At 45.7% G+C, this 23,786-nt stretch overlaps 1 protein-coding gene across 3 annotated transcripts in view; it reads right to left on the bottom strand.

The window, feature by feature from the left end:
• The window catches only part of LOC125172450 (BEN domain-containing protein 5), a 1,495,630-nt gene that overhangs the window by 119,984 nt on the left and 1,351,860 nt on the right, over positions 1 to 23,786 (bottom strand). For all 3 annotated transcript variants that reach the window (XM_047870552.1, XM_047870553.1, XM_047870551.1), the window contains exons 7-8: positions 14,596 to 14,685; positions 4,568 to 4,682 (exon numbers count right to left, since the gene is read on the bottom strand). In XM_047870552.1, the coding sequence (XP_047726508.1) occupies positions 4,568 to 4,682; positions 14,596 to 14,685 (205 nt within the window). The remainder of the gene's footprint in view (positions 1 to 4,567; positions 4,683 to 14,595; positions 14,686 to 23,786) is intronic.

The raw sequence follows: 23,786 nt of genomic DNA, 5'->3' as shown, positions 1-23,786 counted from the left end.
CTTTCTATCTTGTAAACCTGAAACTCTATACCGGTTAAACACTGATTCCCCATTCCCCCCTTTCCTCTAGCCCTTGGTAACCACCATTCCACTGTCTGTCTTTGTCATTTTGACTACTCTAAGTATTTCATATAAATGGAAACATACAGTATTTGGCTTTTTGTGACTGGCTTATTTCACATAGTATAATGTCCTCAAGTTCATCCATGGAGTAGCCATGCCATTTTTGACAAAGCCTCTGCCCAGTGCTTCTACTAAGTGATGGAAGATGCTTTCCACCTCATTATCTTCTTCCAAGAGGGCAGGGAGAAACTGAGACCAGTGGAGAGAAGTGTCTTACCCAAAGACAACAAGGCTCAGGAGAGTAGGGAACGTAAGACTGCCGGTTCTCTGCTTCTACCTCCAGCTTGCAAGGCAGAGGCCAAGCCTGGGAATGCAGAGTGTCACCATGTGACTTTGAACATGGTTCTTCACCTTTATATGCTCAGTTTCCCCTTTGCTCAAATGTATATAATAAAAACTGACTTTCTTTTCTCAAAGAGTTGTTGTAGAGATCAAATGTGGTTTTTAAGTGAGTTTAAAAGTATAGTGTCCTGTACAGTAACATGTGGTTGTGAACCAGAGTTTGGTAAATCATAATAGCAGCTCATCATGGTATTCATGCCATCTCAGTGTAATGCGGTCAAGACAGTTGGGCTTAGGAGGCCATGTAGGTGCAAGTGAAGGGTTGGGAGGGGATGGCATCCAGCCATAGCTAGTCTGCACTGGGATTGTACCTCTGTGCCAGGGCACTATTACTAAACACTGCTGTTGGGCTTATTTATTCACCCAGAAAATACACATCAGAGGCCCATTCTGTGCTGGGCACTCTGCCAGGCTTTGGGGACATAGGTAGACAAAGTCCTGACTTCATGGAGTCTGCAGTCTAGAGATGGAGACTGTCATTAAACGAATGGTCACATAAATCCCCGCACGATTACCAGCTGGGGCCAGGGCTAAGAAAGGACAGTGCAGAGTGCCTAGAAAGAGCACAGTGGGAGGCCTGCTCTATCCTGGCAGCTCCGAGAAGGCCTTCCTGTGAGTTGGCATGAAATCTCAGATTGAACTGGAAAGCAGGCCAGTGTAAATGGAGCATAGTAAGTGAAACAGGATGTACAGTTGCCCTGTGTCACTGTTATACACCATAACATCGCTGCTATATTTTGACATCATCTATTGTGGCCGGCTCCTGTGCAGTATGAGTAGAGTATGGAGTAGAGTCTGTAAACTAATGGAGGGCCTCCCTGCTCCTCCTGGAGGCCGCAGTCCAGGTGCAGATATGGCAGTCTGGTTAGTAAATGCCACCTTCCTCATAAAGAGCATTATCAGTCATGTGTAGCTGCCACCATTTGCAGTTAAATGCTAATTTACTATAAATACCATAGTATAGGTGTTTGTGTCATAAATATAATTTTACATGATTACATCTGTGAAAATCTCCTGCCTTTCCTTCCTAGATTGGATTATCTGTCTCTTTAATGTAGAAGAAGAAAAAGGGGGGAGGAGGAGGTGGAGGAGGAGGAGGGGGAGGAGGAGGGGGAGGGGGCGGAGGGGGAGAAGGACAACGACAGGCATGAGGACAGGCCTGTCTCATTCTTCACACAGGATCTGGCATGTCTGGTGCAGCCTCAGGGAGGAACACAGACCTGCATGTCTGCCTGCCTCTCACAGGCCACATGACCTAAGGGGGATTATTTCACTTCACTGAGGCTCAAGAGACTGAATATTCTGAGGGGATGTTAGGAGTGAAAGGGAGCAGGACAGAGGCAGCGATGTGGCCATCCGTCTGTGTTCCAGCCGGTTTCCAGCAATGTGATGAGTTCCTCTGAGGTCGGGCTCTGTTTACTGCCCTAGAATGCTGACAAGTATCCTTCCCTCTCTCCCTCCCACCTTTCCTTCTGTACTCAAACTAATTTGAGTAGATTTTCATTATTTGCCAGCAGAGAAATCTCAGCAAGCACCCTCCTTCACCAACTTGTGTGAGGATTAAATGAGATAAGTGTATGAGTGCTTGACATGGCACTGGGTGGGCAAGCAGAATTCTTGGAATGCTATTTCCCAAAATGAGTTTAATAAACCGTAACACCACTCGGGGCTGGGGAAGTGGCAGTGGAGGGGGTGAGGGATGGAGGGGGAAACAAGTTTCCCCTAAAACACTTTCCCTAAAAGTGTTCCCTGACTTATCTTTGGAAACACCGGATACTATAACCCCTCTTAGATTCCTGTTGATTAGCATATTCAGAACTGAAAGATCTTGTTATAAAAGAACACATTTAGTTGTGCTTAACTCTGTGTTTCCCAAACTTACTCAAACTCTGTGTTCCTTTCTCCCCTATAACGCTGAGGCATGTCCCCCAGGAAATGGGACACACTGCTGTAGTCAGGGAAGGCTGGTCTAGAGCACCTCTAAGGCACCTTGAAGTCCTCAATCCGGAGTCTTTATTATTATTTTTCACCTTCTCCAAACGTTTAGTAGTGAATTCTCATGACTGTTAGGCTCTTTGTTGCAACTCAGAGCTGTCTTAGCAACAGGATTAATGCCGGTGGTTGGGGATTTTCTCCAGCTCTTATAATAAGAAACACGTATTTTCACTAGGAAAACGTTGAGAGTTTAAACTTCAGTAGAGAACCATTTCTGAGGGTTGGCGCTCTTTTATCCTGAAATCCCCAAATCACAAAATCTAGAGCTTGAGGACGTACAGAAAGCATCTAGTTCCCCATCACCACCCCATTGGCCATCTGAAGCCCAGAGAGGGGAGACATTTTGGTCAAGGTCACAGACCTCTTTCCAACTTGCCATCCCTGGAAAGCAGATGATGACATAAATAAGTGTGTAGAGTGGACAGTATTGACCTCTTTCTGACCACTGTCGCTCTTGTAATTAAACAGAAATGTTAACATAAATCAAATGGTCTTTCCACCACCATTATCACTAACAGTGCATTCTGTCCAGGGAAGGTGGAAAGGCATTGCTCTCAGGCCTGCAGCAAGCCATAAAACCTTCCAGTGCTAATGAACCATTGCTTGAGCCAATTAAGAGAGAAAGGAAAACTGTCTTTAATTAAGGCATCACATATCCCATGGGCTCTCTCTAACTTATACCCAGAGGTACTGCAAAGCCCCTCTGGACCCAGTTGCCATGCTTTTGGAAAGAGTAAATCAACTCTGTTTAAAATGGACCTGTCTGGGTATTTAAAAATTTGGGTTCTAATCTGAGCTGTACCACTGACCATGGGTAAATCCCATCTCATGTGTAGACCTTGGTTTCTTTATCAATAAAATCATCCTTTCCTTCACTCAAATTCATCAAATAGTTTTTGAGCATCTACTGTGGGCTTATCCCTGCTGCCCAGAATCAGGGACAAAAGGACCACTAAGGCTCAGTCCCTGTTCTTTGCTGGCTTGAAGGCCAGTGGAGTCCACACAATGGGATAAGTCTTGTTCAACAACCAGGCCTGTGGGAGCTTAGAGAAGGGAGTAACTAATTCTGCCTGGGGGGTTGGGGAATGCTTTGCAGAAGAAGAGACATGAGCTGCATTGTGAAGAAGGGTTAATGAGTTAAAGAAGGGACAGCATGTCCTCAGCGGAGGGTGGCCTTGAGGAAGGTAAGGAATCAGGGACCAATAGGACATGTCTAGGGAACTAGGCTTTGCTTAGTGTGGCTAGAGCAACAGTTCTAAGAGTACAGGGTGGGAGGGGAGGCAGAAAGGAGGACAGACAGGCACCAGGTCACACAGAATGAATGTTACAAGTTGTGGGACTCATCCACTCTAAAGAGGTATAATGAGGGCAGTGAAGTTAGACAGCCAGTGGTTCATTGGCTGTGTGACTCTGGGCAAGCCTGTTGCCTCAACTGTCAAATAAGAATAATAACACTATCTCAGAGGATTCAATATTCTAGCAGATGACCCACCGGGCAGTGAAATTTTAGGCTATATAAATTATGGTATTCATCCCAGAGAAAGAGAGTTCAAGGTCTGAGCACATGAGTGAGTGTGGGGCTGGCTGGAATGCCCACATCCGAGAGAAATGCTGTTCAGATGACCTGGGATGCCACTCTCCTTCATTAATGATCTCCAAAAAGAAACACAGAATCAAAATAGTCATCACTGTAACCACCATATGATACTCTGCAAAGCACATTTGTCTCCACCATTTCTTTTGATTCTCCCCAGTACCCTGCCAGGTATGTGATCATTGCCTTCATTATGCAAGAGAAACTGAGCATCAGACTGGAAAGCGAATTCCCCAAGGTTACACGGGAAGTAGGTGCCAAAACTGATTCTAACTCTCTTGATTCCGGGTCTAGTGAACTGACCAGAAAACCCCAGCAAGTTACCTCAGGTGGCTGTGCATGAAACATCCAAGGCTCATTAGCCACATTCTCAAAAGCTAGGGTGAGACTTCCTCTAATGAACTCATGGGTAGTAGGAAAATTCTTTCTCAAAAATATATTCCCCTTTTCTCCTTGCTTCCATCCCACCATCCTGTGACTGCCAGCTTCCAAGCATTCTCCCCTGCCCCTTACCTGTAATTGCCTAAGTAGACTCCATCTGGGTTGAGCATTGGTGCAATCTTGAAGACCAGGTGTTCCCGGAGGACACGGGCAATAGGGTGCTGGCTTATGAGGAAGTCAATGATCCCTAGGGAAAGAAAAGCATCTGGGTTAACCTCGAAGTGTTTCAAGAGGGAGGAGCACATTTTACCCAGCTTGGAAGCAGTAAAAGCTCGAAAGGTGAATTTTGACCTGTGTTGTCAACCATTGTGGGTATGTGGCTATGGATTAGGTGTTGCCTGGAAAATTTTACAAATATATCTCTGTTTCCAAGAGACAGTTCCAAACATAATGTTGAAGCCCATGGGCAGAAGGGAGAGCACATTTCCTGCTGCATAGCCCATGAGAGCTTCTAAGAAAAGAGTATTTGAGTTATGCCTTGGAGGGCCTGGGTTTTGACAGACAGAGATGAGGGAGAGGCAGGATAACCCTAAACAATGAATTAAGAGATGCTCTCCAATGGCTAAGTGTTGACATTGGATTGGATGATTATGTGTTCAGGGACTCAGGGATCTAAACCCTCCTGTTGCTGAGGCAGAGAGAAGGGATTTGGTTAAAGTCACATGAAGAGAGAAAGGCTTCTTCAATGTCTCTACTCTGCCCCTTTCCACTTTGAGGGCCCTCTGTTCACAGACTCTAGGGCTGGCTGTCCTCACTGATTCTCACCGGCACCAATACCACTTGCCTTCAGGTCACCAAATTTAGGAAAGTTGAATTCTCCATGACTGTACCCCCTCAATCAGGCAGTCCCCAAGTCTCTTCCCTGAATCTAGCAAATCTGCCCTTCATCTCCATCCCTCTAATGCTCGTCTGTTCTAGGCCACCACCACATCTGGCCTGAATGACTGCAAACACTTTTGGAATGTGCCCTCAACAGTGTAGCTAAAGGGATCTTCCTGAAATGCGAATCTGAGCCTCTCACTGCCCTTGCTGACTTCCTTCTGGTGATGGTCTGCATAGCCAGACAGGAGAGGGGCTCAGGAAACAAAACAACCTGAGTCCTCATGCCTCCTTTCTCTCCTCCACATTTCTATCCCTTCTTCAGAGACCTGAAAAAAAATAGGCAAAATGGAGCTCTGGCATTCCATGAAATGACTGTAGAGCTGGAGAATGGTAGGAAAGTGCACGACCCTCCCAAGGTGTAGAAGGGAACTCCTTTTCTGCTGGAGAGAGAAGGAAAGGCATCAAACAGAAAGAGGCTTTGAACTGGGCCCTGAAAGATAAGTATGTTTTGACAGACAGACAGGAGGAAGCAGCAGGGTAACTAAGAACGATCCATGTGCCAGCGGCAGGCACTTAGCTCCTGGAATGATAAATGGCTCCACAGCATATCCTAACTCTGCTGTGACCAGTGAGCGACATCTCAGGCTTTTCATTAGGCCAGGGCTCAGAATCTATCGGCAGCCGAAAGCCAGTTGGACATCATTTACTTCTCCACCGACGCGGCAGTAGACCAGATGCCCTAATTTATTTGTTGGTCTTCATATTAAAGCTGTAGTTTGCCAGTAAACAGGCAGGGTAATGATACCAGGTGCCCTTGTTAGGGGCTAATAATTGCTTAATCTGTCCACTAATTGACCCCAGCTCCCGGGGCAGCCCTCCATCAAGGAGCCAGCCTGCACTCAGGGCCTGGCCATGCTGCCTCAGAGAATGGCAGAGAATGGCTTCTGGAAATGGAGTAGCTCATCGTGATCCATCCTCCTTCACAGATGAGCAGATTAATTGGGCTGCCAATTAGGCAGCTAATAAAAGGATGAGAGAAAACAAAGCCAGGCCAGAAGCTGCAGCCACCCAGAGCTCCCTCTCCCACAGTGAGTGTGGGGCAAGGAGAGGAGAGGTTTCAGACTCCTCTCTTGGCTTGAGGTCAGATACAGTTCAACAGGGAATGTTGAATCATTCCCATAGATCAGGAAGTTGGTAGGCGAGCCTTTGCAAGTAGAGAGGAATATGAGGAGAAATAGTGGAGAAAGTAAGAGCGCAGAAGAAACGCCACCCCCAGCCACAGGCCAAAAGCATTGCATAGACTGAGAAAGCAGAAGGACCTGGACACCTGCGTTCAAACCCTAACTGGTTATTAGCTGGAGAAGCTGCCAGCTCTCTCTGCCCAGTTTCCTCATCTTGATACAGGGATTATAATACTCAGTCTGGAAGGCTACTATGTGAATGGGCTAAAATGCCTGTACTTTAACTGCCTGACACAGAACCTGAAAATTGGGCTTTACTAAAGATTGAGAGGCAATGAGGGGAGAAAAAGCAGAATGGGATTTGAAACTGGGGGTTCTGGTCTGTGAAGTTTGCTAGCTATGGGATCTGGGAATAAGGATGCCAAATTGAAGAAGCCAACAAACCAGCTGTCTGAGAACTTGGGTTCTAGTTGTGGCTCAGTTACTGGCTGAGTTTTACAAAGTCTCCAGCCTACTCTCATCTTTAAAGTTAGGAGAAAGAAGTTGGTAATTCTCAAGGACACTTTCCACACTGGCAGTCTGTAATTCCATCTTTTTCTTCCTCTCCCCCAAAGTAGAAGGATCTTCATCTATCAAGTGAGGAGAATAATCTCCCTCCTGCCAGGAGACACAATCAACCTCCTTAGATCAATCTTTGTTCCTTTGGTAAACAAGTTTGCTGGGTCCTTTCCCTTGAACTCATTTAATCAGGAAGGTGGAAGAAAGCAGGACAACAGGAGGGCTGGAGGCTTGAGGGCCTGGGGTAGAGGCAGAAAAAGTGATAGATGATCTGAAATTACAGCCAGGTCACAGAGATCACTGCTCTGGGCCAACCTTGGCCTGGTCATGATGAACCTCGCCGTTCAACCCCAACTGGCCATTCATTGTTATTTCTCCTAGTGTACTTAGATCAGGGCAGGGTACACAGAAGGTGCCTAATAAATGCCCTTTAGGAGACTGGCCCCAGGTATTCATTTAACCTTGACAGAGTATAGGGTTAACTGAACTGAAAATCACTCAGGGCTATGTCCGTGCTATAAGCCTAGCATTCCAAGATACATAAGTGGTTCCTGTCATAGAAGGTGCATGGTAGGCGAGAAACACCCACTCTGGTGACTGGCAAAGGCTCAGGTGGGAACAGTCCAAGGAGCCATGAGGACCCAGAGGGCCTGGGAAGGGACTATGGAAAAGGGAGACGTAAAGGATGAGTAGAATGAGCCGGATGAAGGGATGCCAGGAGAAGGTGCTCCAGGCAGGGGGGTCCTGCATAAAGGATAGGAGGTGAGGAAGAAGATGGCCTGGCTTCATGCTTAAAGGCATAGACTCTGAAACTGGACTACCTGGGTTTGAATAGCTGTGTGGCCCAATCTCTTGGTTGCTCAGTTCCTCATCAGATAAGGAGAGAATAAAATTACCTTGTAAGTCATTGTGGGGATCTCAGTGAGCTAATAGCAAAGGGTCTGGCACATAAGAAACTTACATGTATGTTGTCTGAATCATTGCTCCTACTTGATTTGGCTGACGCTGTGGGGATGAGAGGGTGTTGAGATAGAAAGGGAAGAGGTCAACAGGGACTTGCCAGTCCAGCTGAAGGATATGAAAGACACAGGAGACCACTGCCAAGTACAGGGGCAGATCTGGGCTCTCCCAGCTGCAGCAAGGAATGCGGTTTGGGAGGAAGGAATAACGGAGGTCTCGATGACCTGAAGGTGGACAGGGTGGAGGTTGGGGGGCAGACATAGCCGAGAGCCAGCAAACATAGAGTCTTGCAGTCAGGAGCCAGGGTCTGACATGGTGCTGACCTGCAGAGGCTCTGCAGTGACCAAGGCCCAGAAAGTTGTGAGGATGCAGCAGGTGTAGGGGAAGGAATGTGCATACATGGTGATACCAATGATGAGATTATTTGTCTACCATCCCCAAGAGCATCAGAACTCTTCACTGAAATTACACACTCCTGGGGAAAGATGATACTAAAATGACTGAGATTAAGCTTCTGGCCCCTGGCAGAATGGGGCCTCAAAATGGAAAGTAAGTTCAGTTACAGAAAAATAGGGAAAATTATGTTTCCTCTGCCTCTGAGGTTTGGTGATTGAGGTTTGCACCTGCTGTTTGTCTTTCTTCCCTCCAGACTGTGAACTCCAAGATGGCAAGGACAGGTCTACCTCTTTGCCACTATTTTGTCAGTGTCTAGCTCAGTGCTAGGAATAAAGATGGACCAGTGATGGGCACTGTATGTTCATTAGCTGGATTGACCTGTAATTTTATTGGCTCCATTTACAGATAGAAAAACAAAGTCAGGGTGGTGACATCATTTGCTGAACATCTCACAGGGGCCTAGATGGGATGCAGATCCAGTTCTACTGGCTTCAAAATGGTGCCCTTTCCACTAAGGCAATATGGAAGAGTCAGGAAGCTATTTGCATGTGATTTGTAGAATGATTTGCATATATGCATATATGCATATAGAGAGTTCCATGTGAGGTTTATTGTTGCTGTTCTCTACTAAGAGGCAATATGTTGCAGTGGGAAAAGTCCAGGCTTCAAGCAAGATAGTTGGGGGTCTCTGCTGGACCCAGAGTCCAGAGTGTGGGTCACATGATAGCAGCCACTCCAGGCCTTTTCCTGACCTGGCACCAGGCCCCTGTCTACCCTAAGCTGGGTCCATGGGCCCCAAATTATGGAATCAGAGGGAGTCTGGCCTTGAAGAACCTGAAATTCACAGTCTTGGTTCTTAACATCCAACCCCTACCTCTGCTCATTTCACAGATGAAAAGATAAGCTCAGGGAAGTGAAAGGCCCATGACAACCCTTTAGTGGATCTGGTGTTTCACTTATAATATGAGGCTGTCAGGGATAGAGAGAGAGAGAGAGAGAGAGAGAGGAGAAGAGGGAGAATAGGTGAGGGATAGAGGTGGGAGGAAACAGTGGGGGAGGGGAGGGAGAAAGCGGCAAAGGTGACCACTTCACTGGAGGAAACAGTAGGTTGGGCTTGGTCCTGGTGGTCCTGGTGGTTGTGAGTGGTGTGTGTGTGTGTGTGTGTGTGTGTGTGTGTGTGTATAACTCTTCCATCTTCTTATCACCTGAGGGTAACCCCTGAAGAAAAAACTGCCTGAGGGAAGGCCAGCTCTATCTCCATAGTCTAGGCCCTGGTGGGTACCTTAGCACCTTGGCAGCAGAGCTCACGAATCCTCACAGCAGCCCCTTGAGTGGTCCCAACAACCCCAGGAAGCATCCATGAAAGAACATTCACTCTACCAGAAATCAGACACCTGAGGTCTAGTTCAGGCCAAACCTCTGACTTGCGATACAGTCTTACTGGTGCAGAAATGAGGAGGGTTCAGCTAACGGCTCTCTCAGGAAAGCAGCAAGGAAGGTGGGGTGGCACACACAACACAGGAATGACACCCCAAGGGGTTTGGGTGCCCTGTGAGGGTTAGAGGAACCATACTTGGCACCTGCAAGTGCTCCATTAGTAACACCTGTTTAGTGCTTATTGTATTGCAGACACTGTCCTAAATATTTTATGGGTATTAACTCATTTAATCTGCACAACAACCATATGAGGTAGGACGTCTATCATTATTTCCCTTCCCAGATAAGGGAACTGAGTCACAGAGAGGTTATGGAATGACCCCAAGGTCATACTGTACTATGTGGAAGAGCTGGGCTTCAGTGTCAGGCAGTCTAGCTCCAGAGGTCATGATCACACACACTCTGCTACAGGGCAACTCGGAAGCTCCTTTGACCTTTCATGTCATGGCTGGAGAATGAGGATAGTCTGGCCTCACAGAGCCCATGTGTGGGGTTTGGGGCAGCTGAGGGGTGATTGACAATCTGCCGTCCCACGGCCAAGGCGAGTCTTGAGGAAATCAAAGACTTGCCACCCTCACTGGCGCCCCTCCAGAGCTCTGTGATGACATGATTTCACTCTACTCCCAGCAGCAGGTGCGTCAGCAGCTTGGCTGTGAGGACCATGGTCCCAGCCAGATGGGGACGAACAGGCCCCACATGTCTGTTCCCCGCTCAAGGTCACTGAGCCAGTTAATGTGGAAGAAGCATTAACTGAGTCGAAGGTACCTCAGCCATCACCCTTCCAGGCCTTGGACCCTGCTGCTCTCCCCAGAACAAGGTGGGCTTGAAGGGGATCCAGCTGTACCCTGTGGGGCTGTGGTCCAACTTGAGAGACCCTTGGGAAAGATGATGCCTCAGTCTCTCATTGGCAAAGTGGAGGAATGAGGCTGTCTTAAGCTGCCTCCAGAGGGATAAATTGTATCTCCAGGGACAGTGACAGAGCTAGGGAAGGAGGAAGACTGGGATTAAAGGGATGGGTCCCAAGCCACATGTGCCACGAATTCACTGTGTGATCTTGGGTAAGCTACTTTAGTTCCCTGTGCCTCCCCATTCTCATCTGTAAATGCACATCAACCATTGTGGGGTTCCCAGAGTACTATGTTCTCCCAGGCATAAAGCTTGGCTTTCTAGCACTTCCCATCTCTGAGTGGGGCAAAAGTGCGTGTACAGGCTCAGGAGACCCAGACTCAAAGCCCCCCCTCTGCTGTTTACTGACTGTGTGACCTTAAGGCTCCTCTTTCTGAGCTCAGGTTTGGAATCCCAGAACCAACACAGCATTTGCTCCTCACAGCAGCCCCATGGGATGAACGAGATAATCCCCATTTTCCAGATGTAGAAAATGACACTCCAGGATCCAGCCCTAGGCCTCAAATAGCTCACAGTTTAAAGGGAATAAATAAATATAAATCAAATACATAACAAATCACGGCAATAAAGATGACCAGTGGGTAACCACAACAGAGGTGCAAAGCAGGGTCTGAAGGGAGTGGGAGAGGGGAGTGGGTATTTTGAACGAACCTTGGGAGATGGGAGATGTTTGCCAGGTTGCAAGGGGTGGGCAAAGGAGCAGCAGATTCAAAGGCCTGGTGATTGGAAGAAGATTGCCTGTTCAGGGTTAAATTGTGTGTGCAGGGGGTGGGGGGGATCTAATGAGGCTTGGACCAGAGAACCTGGCAGGAGCCAGATCGTGGAGGGTTGTAAATGTCATGAGAAGGAATTGGAGTTTATCTTGAGAAGGTAGAGAGAAGGTTTTAAAAGGCTCTGCCAAGGAATAAACACTGATGGAAAGCCTGTGGGACGGCACTGAGTCTATCAACTCAGCACCATCCAGATTCCTTTTTGGAAAAGCAAGCTCAACAGAGAAAGCACCTGAGATGTACTTCTCTGTGTCTCAGGCCTTGTCTGTAAAATGTGATGGTGACCCTGCTCTCTGTCTACTGCCCACAGAGGAGGTGGGCCTGGGAGCTTGGGCCCCCAGAGCTGGAAGTATTGATGGTAAGGCTACTACTATCTTTTTCACAAAACAAGGACAAAATAGTTGTATCCAATCAGCCGGGGGAACAGGTCTGCTGCCAAGTTTAGTAAGTGACAGATGGCTGCAAGTAGAGGGTCTGGTAAAACCAGGAGGGACCTCGGAGAGGTTACTGCAAGGACAGCACTGGGAGGAAAGAGGATGGAAGTGAGAAAGGCCAAGGAGTAAGCTGGAGTGACAGCAGCAGGGAGCCGAGGCACCGGCCTTAGCTCTTCTGAGTGGCTCATCTTTGGGCAATCACTTCCTCTCCTTGAAACTCTGGCTCCTGGTCTGAAAGAAAGGGGGAGGCAATCGTGCCTAATCACAGCACCGTAGACTCAATTGTGAATGGGAAAAGAAGACTCATATTAATTTGCATGGTGCCTTAGAGTTTACAGAGCAGATTACCTGCGGCATCTTTGCAGACTGCCATGGGGAAGGGGGTAACATCTGTCCTGAGTGTCTGCTAAGTGCCAGGCACAGGACTGGGAGTTTGTCCATATCCATCTGACACCAGCTTCACAACAGCCTTTGCAAATGGGTACTGAAACCCTAATTATTTTACCTCTAAGGAAACTGATTATCACACTGCTAGGAAGTGTGCTAGACAATTTTTGGCCCCAAGACTGTCTGATGGCAAATCACCATATATGTCCACAGCAGTCCACTGTCTCCCTCAAGTTGTATAATTTCTGTTTTTTTTTTTTTTAATATCCTTTGACCTTATGGTCATTTAGAGACTAAAATGAGACAAATGACTTACCTTCACCAGACCCGGGTTTGCTCATATGTAAAAATATAGTTAATATTAGTTTCCATCACATAGAAAATTTAATATAATTAAAATAAATTACATTAAATTAGTAAAATATAAATAATTAAAATAAAATAAAATACGTAAGGTGCTTAGAACAGTGCTTGGCACATATACAGTGTCACATATTTTATATGTGGTGTACCCACTACACAGGTAAAAACGCAAAAGTATTGGTGAGAATGTGGGACATTCCGAACTCTCACACATTGCTGGTGTCAGTATAGAGGTGTAGGTCTCAGAAATTTGGAGATATCGTTAAGTTTAAGATGCACATATCCTGTGGCCTGTCAACTGCCTTCCATGGTTATATGCCCTAGAAAAGCATTTGCGACTGATGAATGGATAAAGAAGATGTGGGATATATATATAACGGAATATTACTCAGCCATCAAAAGGAATGAAATCTTGCCATTTGCAACACGTGGATGGAGATAGAATGTATTATGCTAAGCAAAATAAGTCAGTCAGAGAAAGACAAAAACCACATGATTTCACTCATATGTGGAATTTGAGAAACAAAACAGATGAACACATGAGAAGGGGGGAGAACAGGGAGAGGAAAACAAACCATAAGAGACTCTTAACTATAGAGAACAAACCAAGGGTTGATAGAGGGAGGTGGGTGGGAGATGGGCTAGTGGGTGATGGGTATAAGGAGGGCACTTGTTGGGGTGTTGTATGTAAGTGACGAATCACTGAATTCTACTCCTGACACCAGTACTGCACAGTATGTTAACTAAAATTCAAAAAAAGACAAAAAGAAAATCATGTGCACATTTGCACAAAGCCAACACACATATAAGGACATTTGTATCAGCATTGTTTGTAAGAAAAAACACTATCATCAATGGAATTGTCCATGAGAACAGACAGGTAGTTGAGGTGCAGACAGACATGGAGTGCATGGCAAAAAGAAATGAACTACAGCCACACTCACCAACATGGATATTGGGTGAACACAAGCACCAATGTACACAGAATGATACCTTTTTTTAACTTTATAAAAAGCCCCAAACATGCAAAACTAAACCCTACATTGTTTAGGCATGCTTACATGCATAATAAAACTATTAAGAAAGACAAAGACAAGATTCAAGCTTATGGTTATCTGTGTGAGGAGGAAGGTGGAAAGCAGGACAAAGGATTCTGCTTCTAAATATTCTGCTTCTAAAGCTGGTGAGTACCTGGGCACTCATTAAATTGTTATTTATATATTATTTATTGAGTATACTTATATTGCTGACTAAATACATATGTACGCATGTATATATATTGTTGACTAAATATATATTTCATATGGATTAAATATTTAATAATAAATAAAAATGCAATTATAAAGAGATATCTCTGAGATGAAAAATTGTGTCTTATTTACCTCTGATTGTCTGATACAAAGCATGCTTCCTGGCTCATAGTAGGTATTTCAAAAGTTGTTTCTTAAGTGAATGACTGAATTAATGAGTGAACAGATAGATAGCTTCTAATCCTTACCTCCCTGCTTTACTGTACTCCTACTAACATATACATTGGCCTGGGGCCAGATTTCTTAATTTTGTAAACAAGAAAAGCCAAGCTAAGAAGTGTAGATGACTCTGTGTGGCTTATCCTCAACATAGCACATACGAAAGAATTCCATTTAGCCCTACCTATTCATCCATCCAACCATTCATCCACCCATTCTTCCACCCATACATGTAGCTAGTAAACATTTATTGAAAGAACTACTAATGGAGATCAGCTATAACCTCTTTAGAAATGAAGTACATTTGCATCCAAGATAATGACTCTGCATGTGACCACACTGTCCTAGAAGCCATCACAGTGCCCCAGTCGGATGTCGGGGATAGGCACAGGATGCTCATGAGATTTTGCAACTCACCTTGGCACACAAATGAAGAGGGTGTTTCCCCTGGGTGGACTCGTCCCGTGATGAATACCACCTTCTGCTCTGCCCCTTCCCGAAGGTTGTCTGTAACATAAAAATGGAAGGAGGTTGCTTAGGGGTCACAGGGAAAGCTGAGACTACGAGTTGGTATGGGAGAGAGGGGTAGGGAATGGTCTGGGTGCTTTATAGTCATTTCTTAAATCATTGGGTTAGAATCATGCAGGCCCAGTCATTGCTGACTAATTAAATTACATCCCTGGGTACCCAATATTAAAAGGCTACATTCCTGTTCCTTGGTATAATTGATCATATCAATATTACAATCATCTGAAGACGTCATATGAGTGAAGTCAAATCCCAGATCCACTGATTATGACCCTAGGCAAGTTGTGTATCATTTTTGAGTTTCAATTTACTAATCTATAAACATGGATAGTAATAGTGATTAAATAAGCTTACATATTGCCTAGTATAGAGTAAACATTCAGTAAATACTGGAGTAAAGAAAGTAGCTATTTATATCAGTAATAGTACTAGTAGCAGCTGCTATTTAATTAGCACCTTTTGAGTCATGCATATTACACACACTATTTATAGTCTTTACAGAAACATGCACAGTTAATATTCCTTTTATAGAGGCAGAAACTGATGCTCAGAGAGGTTATATAACTTGCTCAAAGTCACACAGCTAATAGGTGTGGGTCAAGCTGAGATTAGAATCCAAACCCTTGCTTGGCCTAGATGAAGTAATAGGGACCAGATTTCTCTTTCAACTTAAGCAACTGAAAAATTGCTTATATTATATTTGCAAATATACAAAACAACTGTTTTCAGACCAGAGGCAGTGCAAGACTAATATATGAACAAAGGGACATACATGAAGTGTGCCCTATGATTGCCCTGGCTCTCTGCCAGGAGGCCCATTCCAGACCAAAGAGCAAAGAAGAATTTCCTGAGCAGACCATGGAAGTCTCACTGCAATTAAACTTCAGAGAGTCTGAAGCAAGTTTGTAGCTTGCACATTCCAGAAAACTCTGCACATTCCAGAAAAGACAGAGCTCTGTGGAAAAGGAATCCTAGAAATCTGTAAAGGCGTCCTTAAGAGTGTTTTTTTGGGTCCCAAGATGTGCATGCATAGGGTCTCCACGACATCACGAGAAAGGGTCTCCACGGAATCATGAGAAAGTGATCAGGGAGAAGTGACCTGTGCAGCTCTCAGGGATCACTCAGGGATAAGAATCATTTGAGTTCCACCACCAAAGTGGTATTCTTCACTGATCATTCAGGGCATTCAGTAGAGAACCCAGAAGGGCCATGTCTTAATGGTGGGACTAAACTACTCCAGATTCATTCTAACAAAATGTTTAAATCACAAAAAGACCGAACTGAACAAAAGAAATTTAACTGCCTGCCATATAAAGTGCAACTCTCTTTAAGGGAAGACTACAAAATCCAGACATGCAACAATGTACAGTTCACAATGTCCAGCATGCAATAACAATCAACAGACATGCAAAGAAGTAGGAAAATATGGCCCCAAAGCAGAGCCCAAGCTCTTGCTGCTTTTACAGAAATCTCATTTGTATAATAAAGTTTAGCTATCATGCAAAGAGATTATAAGACAAAAGCAGTAGCCAAGAGTGACAAGAAGGAAGGGGCAGGGGGTTACTTAGTCACTGGCACCAGCAGGCCAGATTGACCCAGAACGGAACCATGATCTGAAGGAAATTCAGAAATAAACATTGTGAGAAGTTGGATTAAAGAATCCTATATGTATATTAGAAGATGACCTGGAGGGAGAGGGGAGGTAGAAATAATTAACAGGGTTTTTTTTTTTTTTGTTTTTGAAATGCTAGGGACAGGTTATTTTGAATGTGGTTTATGATCCCAATAGTTGCACCAACGTCAGAGACTAAAATAAAAAAACATATGTATTAACTTTATTAAGCCTGGTTCTTAATAAAGTCCCAGGCTTGGGACTTGCCTGGTGCATTGGGGTGACCAGTATGGAGGTCATTTCTTCTCTAATCCTAGGCCTCTGAGAGGCAGCAACAAATACAGTGAAGCCAAAATACATTCTTTCCCCCCACCCCAACCCAAAAAATAACATTCTTGAGAACTCACTCTGTGCTCAGCTCTGTGTTTGGCACCTTTAGGAACAAACGGGAAGAGAAATTTATGGTTTATAAGAGGAGTTAGACACCTAAGTATTTCCTAGACTAAATATAGGCTCTTCCAGGAAGAAGCTGCACTTTCATGGTTATTTTTAACGTCATTCCCAGGACTCTGTGTGGAATAGGTACTCAGGAATTTGCTATTGAATTAAGGAATAAAAAACACTCATACAGATCATGGCTTATCTTATTTAATCTTTATCACACCTCCATGTGTGTCCATGTAGTGGACAGTATGAACCCCATTTCATAGTGAGGAACCAAGGCTCACAAAAGGAAGATCTGTGCCCAAGGTCATGTGGCTAGCAGTGGTGGAGTCGAGCCTCAGTTCCCAGCCTAGGACTCCTCTCATGACCCTGTCTCCTCCTGGATCGACCAACAGCAGTATCAGATGTCACATCTGCTGCACTTCCGTCTACAATGTACACAAGAGAGTTTGGTTTCGACCCTTTTTGCTGTGGTGGAAGTTGACCTACTGCCTTAGTGTTTACAATTGTTTTTTCACTTACAAAACAAAAAATGAAATGCCACCAAGAGTTTTTAAAAAACACTAACACTGACCCCATCTATCCCAGCAGTCCAGAAATGATAAATAGCATTACCAAGGCCCTCAGTGAAGGCTATCTTTATGGATGTCTCCCCTGACCTGGTATCAACTCAATTGCATTCAGCATTTCTGCTGACCACAGAGAAATGCAAAATGGGCATTCTATTTGCACACTAATTTTACTGAGCCCCTGCGTCTTCATAAAATGATAACATGGGGCTAATAAAAATCAAGCATCTCGGGTGCTAATATAAGCAAATGTTGATGCAGGCAGGTAACAAATTGCTTTGTCATTTAGGAGGCCGTAAAAGAGCATTATAATCATCTTTAGGCAAAATGGATGGGTCGCCTTTGCTTAGCTTTTAGCTTTCATTTGCAAAATCAATTTAAGGTAATGTAGCAGTTCTGAGGTGGTGTGACATAGGACACCCCCCACCCCCCACTGTCACTGAATCCCCAGACTCATGCAAAGCCAATTAAACATACTCTTGAAGGAGGCAGCTGGGATGATGAAGGAAGTATGCTTGAACAAAGCCAGGGTGGAAAAGAAACTGAACAATGAGAGCAAGAACAACCCGTAAGGGGTGATAAGTCTGAAAGTTCATTGAGGGTGACATGCTCAAGGGTACAAGGGCACACTCAAGAGGAACCGGATAGCCATTCTGGCCTCTTCAGTTAACAGAGGGAGTTTGAAGTCAAATGTGCTTTGTGTACGCACACGCATACACACTCATCCCTTTATCATTATATCCCTCTATCATCCACTATTTCTTTACTTATAAAGTTTTTATTGAACACCTATTAGGTGGCCAGGCACAAGGCATTATTATCTTCATTTTACAGAAAACCAAGGCCGAGAGACATTAAGTGACTCGTCTTAGTGCTCACGGCCCATGATTGGCAGAGTGAGGCCCCACTCAGGCAGTCTGACTTCACCTGTGTCCTTAACTTCCATGCCATTTTGCTTCTTGTGAAGGAGGACAATAATAGAAATCAGTTACAATAGCAACCAAGTAATATTTATTCAGTCCTTACTCTGTGCCAAGCACTTTACATGCATGACCTTATTTAATTTTCATAGCAACCCAATGAAACTATTCCTACCCCTATTTTATAGATTAGGACATCGAGATCTAGAAAGGTTAAACAACTTGTCTACACCTGTGTAAGTAGCACATGTAGGGCCTGGATGAAACCAAGGTCTTTATGAATCTCAAATTTACGCTCTTAACATCTCTTGGAGATTAAATAGAGTCCTTGGGGATGATTTTTAAATGCAGTCACAGGGACGCCTGGGCGGCTCAGTCAGTTGAGTGTCTGACTCTTGATTTTGGCTCAGGTCATGGTCCCAGGGTTGTGGGATTGAGCCCCATGTCAGGCTCCATGTTGAGCATGCAGCCTGCTTGGGATTCTCTTTCTCTTTCTCTCTCTCTCTCTGCCCTTCCCCCATCTCAAAAAAAAAAAATACATCCACAAATTCTTTGTCAGTCTCCTCCCTTCAAGAAGTAGAGATAAGCCCTCTTCCATTCAGTGTGGGCTGGACAGACAGGCAGATAGGCTTGCTCTAGCAGATAGAATACCATGGAGGGGGATGGCATGTCACCTTTGACATTAGGCTATAAAAAGACTGTGGCATTCGTCTTGAGTGCTCTCTCTCTCTCTCTGTCATCACTCACACTGAGGAATCCAGCTGCCATGACCTGACACTCAGGTAGCCCGTGGAGAGGCCCGTCTGGTGAGGGACTGAAGTACCCAGGAACAGAGGCCAGCCAAAACCACATGAGCGAGCAAGCTTGAAGAGGATCCTCTAGTCCCAGGTGACAACCAGCCCTGGCCACCAGCTTCCCCCAACCTTCTGAGAGACCCTGAGCCCGGGCTGCCCAGTAGAGCTGCTCTTATACTCCTGGCCCACAGAAACTGGGAGATTGTAAGTTGTTGTGGTAAGATCCTGAATTCTAGAGTAAGTTGTCAGGCAGCCATAGATAACTAATTAATCCCCCTAGAGATGGCCTAAGAAACTTTGTATCTTACCTATTGATGCCCAGCCTGAGTGAGACCAGGGCCATAACCTTGGTGTCAACATGGAGAGCCCTAACCGATCCAATCAGTTATCAGTGGATCTGTGGTTGGTGGAGGTGCTAGAAGATGCCAAGAGGCCCCAGAGAGCACTAGCTGGGCCCTCTGAGGACAAAAGTTCACATGGTCAGTTTGGTCTCTCTCTTTCTATCTTCCCTGACAGTAATTTTGACAATAACTTGTCATAGGGAGTGAGGTGTTCTGTGGAGGAGGAAGGGGTGGAGAGCTGGGAGGGGGATGTATAATGTTATAACAGGAGAAGGATTTTTTATTCCTCAGATCTATGCGTTTGTTATTTTCCTGGCTTCATGATCCCTGAAGGCCATCATAAAGTCAAGAAAATACCTTCCTACTGGTTTCCAAACCAAACTGGCTGTTGTGTTTCCTCTAACACTCCAGGGCCCAAACAGGTCCACACTACCACTAAAGCTGGAGAAAAAGAAATCCTGACACCAGTAACAGCACGGTTAGCTGGCATCTGCCTGAGAGCCTGCTCAGGGTTAGGATGGCCTGGTCACTGGTCTCCCTGTGCTGGCACCATCCTTGCTGGTCCGTCCTCCACCCAGCCACCCAAGCAGTCTTCCTGAAGCGCACATGGGAGCACACCATTCCCCAGCTTGCAAACTCATGAGCAACTCCTGCCTGTCCTCCGGGCGAGTACAGCCTCCTCTGTGTGGCTCCCCTCTGGTAGCTGTTGGTGCTCACCTGTCCATCCCTTCCCCAGGCCCCAGCTTCAGCCAACTCCTGGCAGCTCCACAAGCACGAATGTTCTCTCACACCTCCACATTTGGGTACACGCTTTTCTCTCTGGGGGAAAAAAGCCAGCCCCCATCTCATCTGTCTGGCTTACTCCTACTCAGCCTTCCAGACTCTGCTCGGATGTTCCTCCTCTGAGGAGGGAGAGAGGGAACTATCATGTATCCAGGACTTCTTCTAGGCCAACCCTGGTGTTAATGTTGTGCTATATCTGATTTCCTCAGAGCAATAATTTTGATTTTCCCCTATAAAATATGGCATATTGAGGGTAATGTGAGGATATCATTCTGCTGTTGATACTGACAATAAAGAGGGAACAGGAGCTGGGAATGATAGTGAGAACATGCTCAAGGTGCAGAATTTCTTGTACATAAAATTATGAGAAAAATGGCATTTAGGAGGCATCGATAGAGCTTTTTCAGAGGCACTGGAGAACCAGTGAATTCATCTGGGTAGAGCTGAGGCTTGATGAAGGGCAAAGACATCCATCCAGCCATGCTGACTGAGGGTGAAGCCAGCCTGCTGGTGAAGCCAGCAGAAGGAGAGGTCTGGAGGAGGGAGCCTGAGAAAGACACTGGTCCCTGTATTTTTTCTGTCCCCTAAGGGGGTCCCAGCCAGCTGGCTTCCCAAGCAGATGGACCAAGGCTCACATCCAGGCCCCACAGATTATGGCCCGTGAGTCCTCGGGTAAATTACTTACACATTCTGTGCCTCACTCAGTTCCCCAAGAAATGAGAGTAGTAATCCCCAGCTCACAAGAAAAACCTAAGCAAGAGACTTTAAGTCCCTGCCCTATGGCATTGCCTATAATTGCAGGTCCCATTTATTGAGAGAAAAGCCACAGGAATAGGGTTTCTCAGTACTATGGATATTTTCAGCAGGGTAACTGTTTGCATGGGGCCCTGTGCTGTGCACTGTATGATGTATCCCTAGCCCCTGCCCACTAGATGCCAGGAGCACTCCACTCCCCTGTTGTGACAATCAAAAATAGTTTCAGACATCCCCAAATGTCCAATGTCTCCTTGGAGGCAAAATAGCCCCTGGTGTGAATATTTTATAAGCTTCTATAAGAATACTCTACCTATTCAGACTGGCCTTGTCACTATCTTCCCAAGCAAACTTTTAATCTCTTAGATTTTCTTTTCCCCAACTCCTCCCCAAAGCCTTCCCAGATATCTCCAGACTGTAGTGCCCTTACCCTCCTGTCTCTGACTTCACAGAGTTCATCTGGATCCCCTCATCTGGCCATAAATCATTGGCTGCCTTTCATAGCAGGATCAAAAGTCACATCTCAGATGTGGTATATCAGGCAGAGGTATGCAATGGACCTTCAGGAACAGGGTGATGGCAGGAGGGCTCTCCCTGCCACCATCTGTCTTGTTCCTAGCACCCTCCAAGCACCTCCAGAAAACAGACCCAGAGCTGCCCACTCTGAATTCCTGCTGAGGTGGGGTCTCCTGGGAAACAGAAGGGAGGCTCTGAGACTGCCTCTAGGAGCTTTACTGGGAATTACTCTCAGGAACACTTGTGAGAGGTGGGAGTTATGCAGGATTGAGGCGATCTCTAAGGTGACTTTAATCAATCCCATGGGGAGCTCTGGGCCAGGAGGGCCCTGCGCGGTTGTTCCAGGAGGCAATGGGGCAGGCTCTGTCTCGCACTGACTGGATACTGGATGCAAGTTGTCTCCAGGGCAGGGCTGGGACCTCAGGCAAGGCAGTGTCCTTTGGCTGAGTGCAAGTTCCAGGGAGGAAATCAGCTGTGAGCTGTCAGCCCCCACCACTCCTGGAAAGGGAGGGAATTGGTCCTGAAGGGGAGCGGGCAGGGTGGTACCCACACTACTACACCAGCCTTCAGCTGAAGCAGCTGAAGAGAACAGGGCAGACCTTAGGCCAAAAAAAAAAAAAAAAAACAAAAAAACCCAGGAAGGCTGAGGACGAAGGGCTGTTTAGTGCAATTCCATACACAAGTTCTAACACTGATCAAATGCCAAACTTGGGGCTGGACCCTGAGGACATGGAGAGGAACCAGATGCTCTCCCTGCCATCTGGGAGTTCAAAGACTAATGGAGAAGAAAAGCTCAAGCCTGGCTTTGCAGTTATAAACTTGAATCCTAGAGTCAAGCAGGTGGGTTAAACCCAAGCCCTGCTGCAAATGACACTGAGCTCTGAGATCATTCATTTCCTCATCTGCAAAATGAGGATAATGATATTGACAAGGGATCTTGTGAGAATTAACTGAGATAATGCATTGGGTTTATGCACATGACCTGATGCATAGTACATACTTAAAAAATGGTAACTTACAAATGCTTAGAGGTCACTTGGTCCAGCTACTTGATCTCATAGATGCAGAAACTGAGGTCACTAGACTGTAAGCAACACTGGAGCCAAACTTTGTCTTTTTCACAATTTGTATTCCAACGGCCTCTCACACAGAAGGTGCTCAATAAATGCTGGTGGAATAGTTGTAGAGTACTTGTTGCCCTTTGGTTGAATGAGCTTATGAGGCTAGAACTGAGTGCTCAGGCTTTCCCCAACAGGTGCTCTGCCTTTCATCTCTCCCAGCCTCCAGAAATTCCTCCCCAGATTCGGGTTGCAGCTTATTAGCAAATGCAAATTGAATTACGCTGTGCCCTTTTGCAACAAGGACAACAAAAACAGTTTCCCCAGGAAAAGAGGGCGAGAAGAGGTGAAAGCTGGGATGAAAGTCGAAGACAATACATTCTAATCAAACTTGATAAATATGTAAATTAGAGCAGCTAAACAGTTGGCTTTGACAAATGACTTGTCGGTAATGGATTTTTCCACAGCTAAGGCGAGAGTTCAGCCAGCCCGCTACTTTCCAGGCCGGCCACATCGGGATGATGGGGCTGATGGGGCTGATGGGGCTGATGACGCAGGCACCGGGATGCTAGGAGGTGGAGCAGAGAGCTAATGCTTCCTTTGATGCCATTTGTTGAGCACCTGCTGGCTGCTTGGCATAGTCTTCGAGGGGGAAAAAATCTCCTCGATGAAGAAGCCTAAGGAAAGCCAGGGAAGGTCCAGACTCACCAGACTCCAAAGCCTTGTGTCCTGAGGGGCCAAAGCAACCAGCTGTTGAAGAACATAAACTCAGTCCCTCCAGTGGTTCTATTGCCGCCTAGTGGTCTCACCAACTCAAAAGCTAGTGCCTTTCAGTTTTTTCTCCCCCCACAGGACCTGACACAGTGGTGGTGTTCAGAAAAGAGATTTCCTTAGCTTGCTACATAGCTCCAAACAGACCCCTTCAAATACCCACTCTCATGTCTGTTTTTCCATCTGCAAATTAGCTGCTGGATATTCCCAGATATGGAATAGAAGATAAAAAATTAGGTGTTGGATATTCCCAGATATGGAACACAAAGGGAAAAAAAAGCTGTTGGAGGCAGCTCAGCTGAAGGCCCAGATAGCATGCAGTAGAAAGGAGCCCTGGATTGCAGATTCTCTGAAAAATGCAAGACCATTGTCATTTCATTGTAAGCATGAAACGTGTGTGTGTGGAGGGGAGGAGGGTATTAGCAATAGATAGTCAGAATAATTGCTATGAAATTGATGATTCTAGCAGGTTTTTAAACAATAGGTGAGAGGTGGTTACAAAGGAACAGGTTTTGAGCA

Source organism: Prionailurus viverrinus, chromosome C1 (genome assembly GCF_022837055.1).
Source record: "Prionailurus viverrinus isolate Anna chromosome C1, UM_Priviv_1.0, whole genome shotgun sequence".
In the NCBI taxonomy this organism is placed as follows: Eukaryota; Metazoa; Chordata; class Mammalia; order Carnivora; family Felidae; genus Prionailurus; species Prionailurus viverrinus.
The sequence above is the reverse complement of the archived record's forward strand: the minus strand, read 5'-3'. Positions and strand labels throughout refer to the sequence as shown.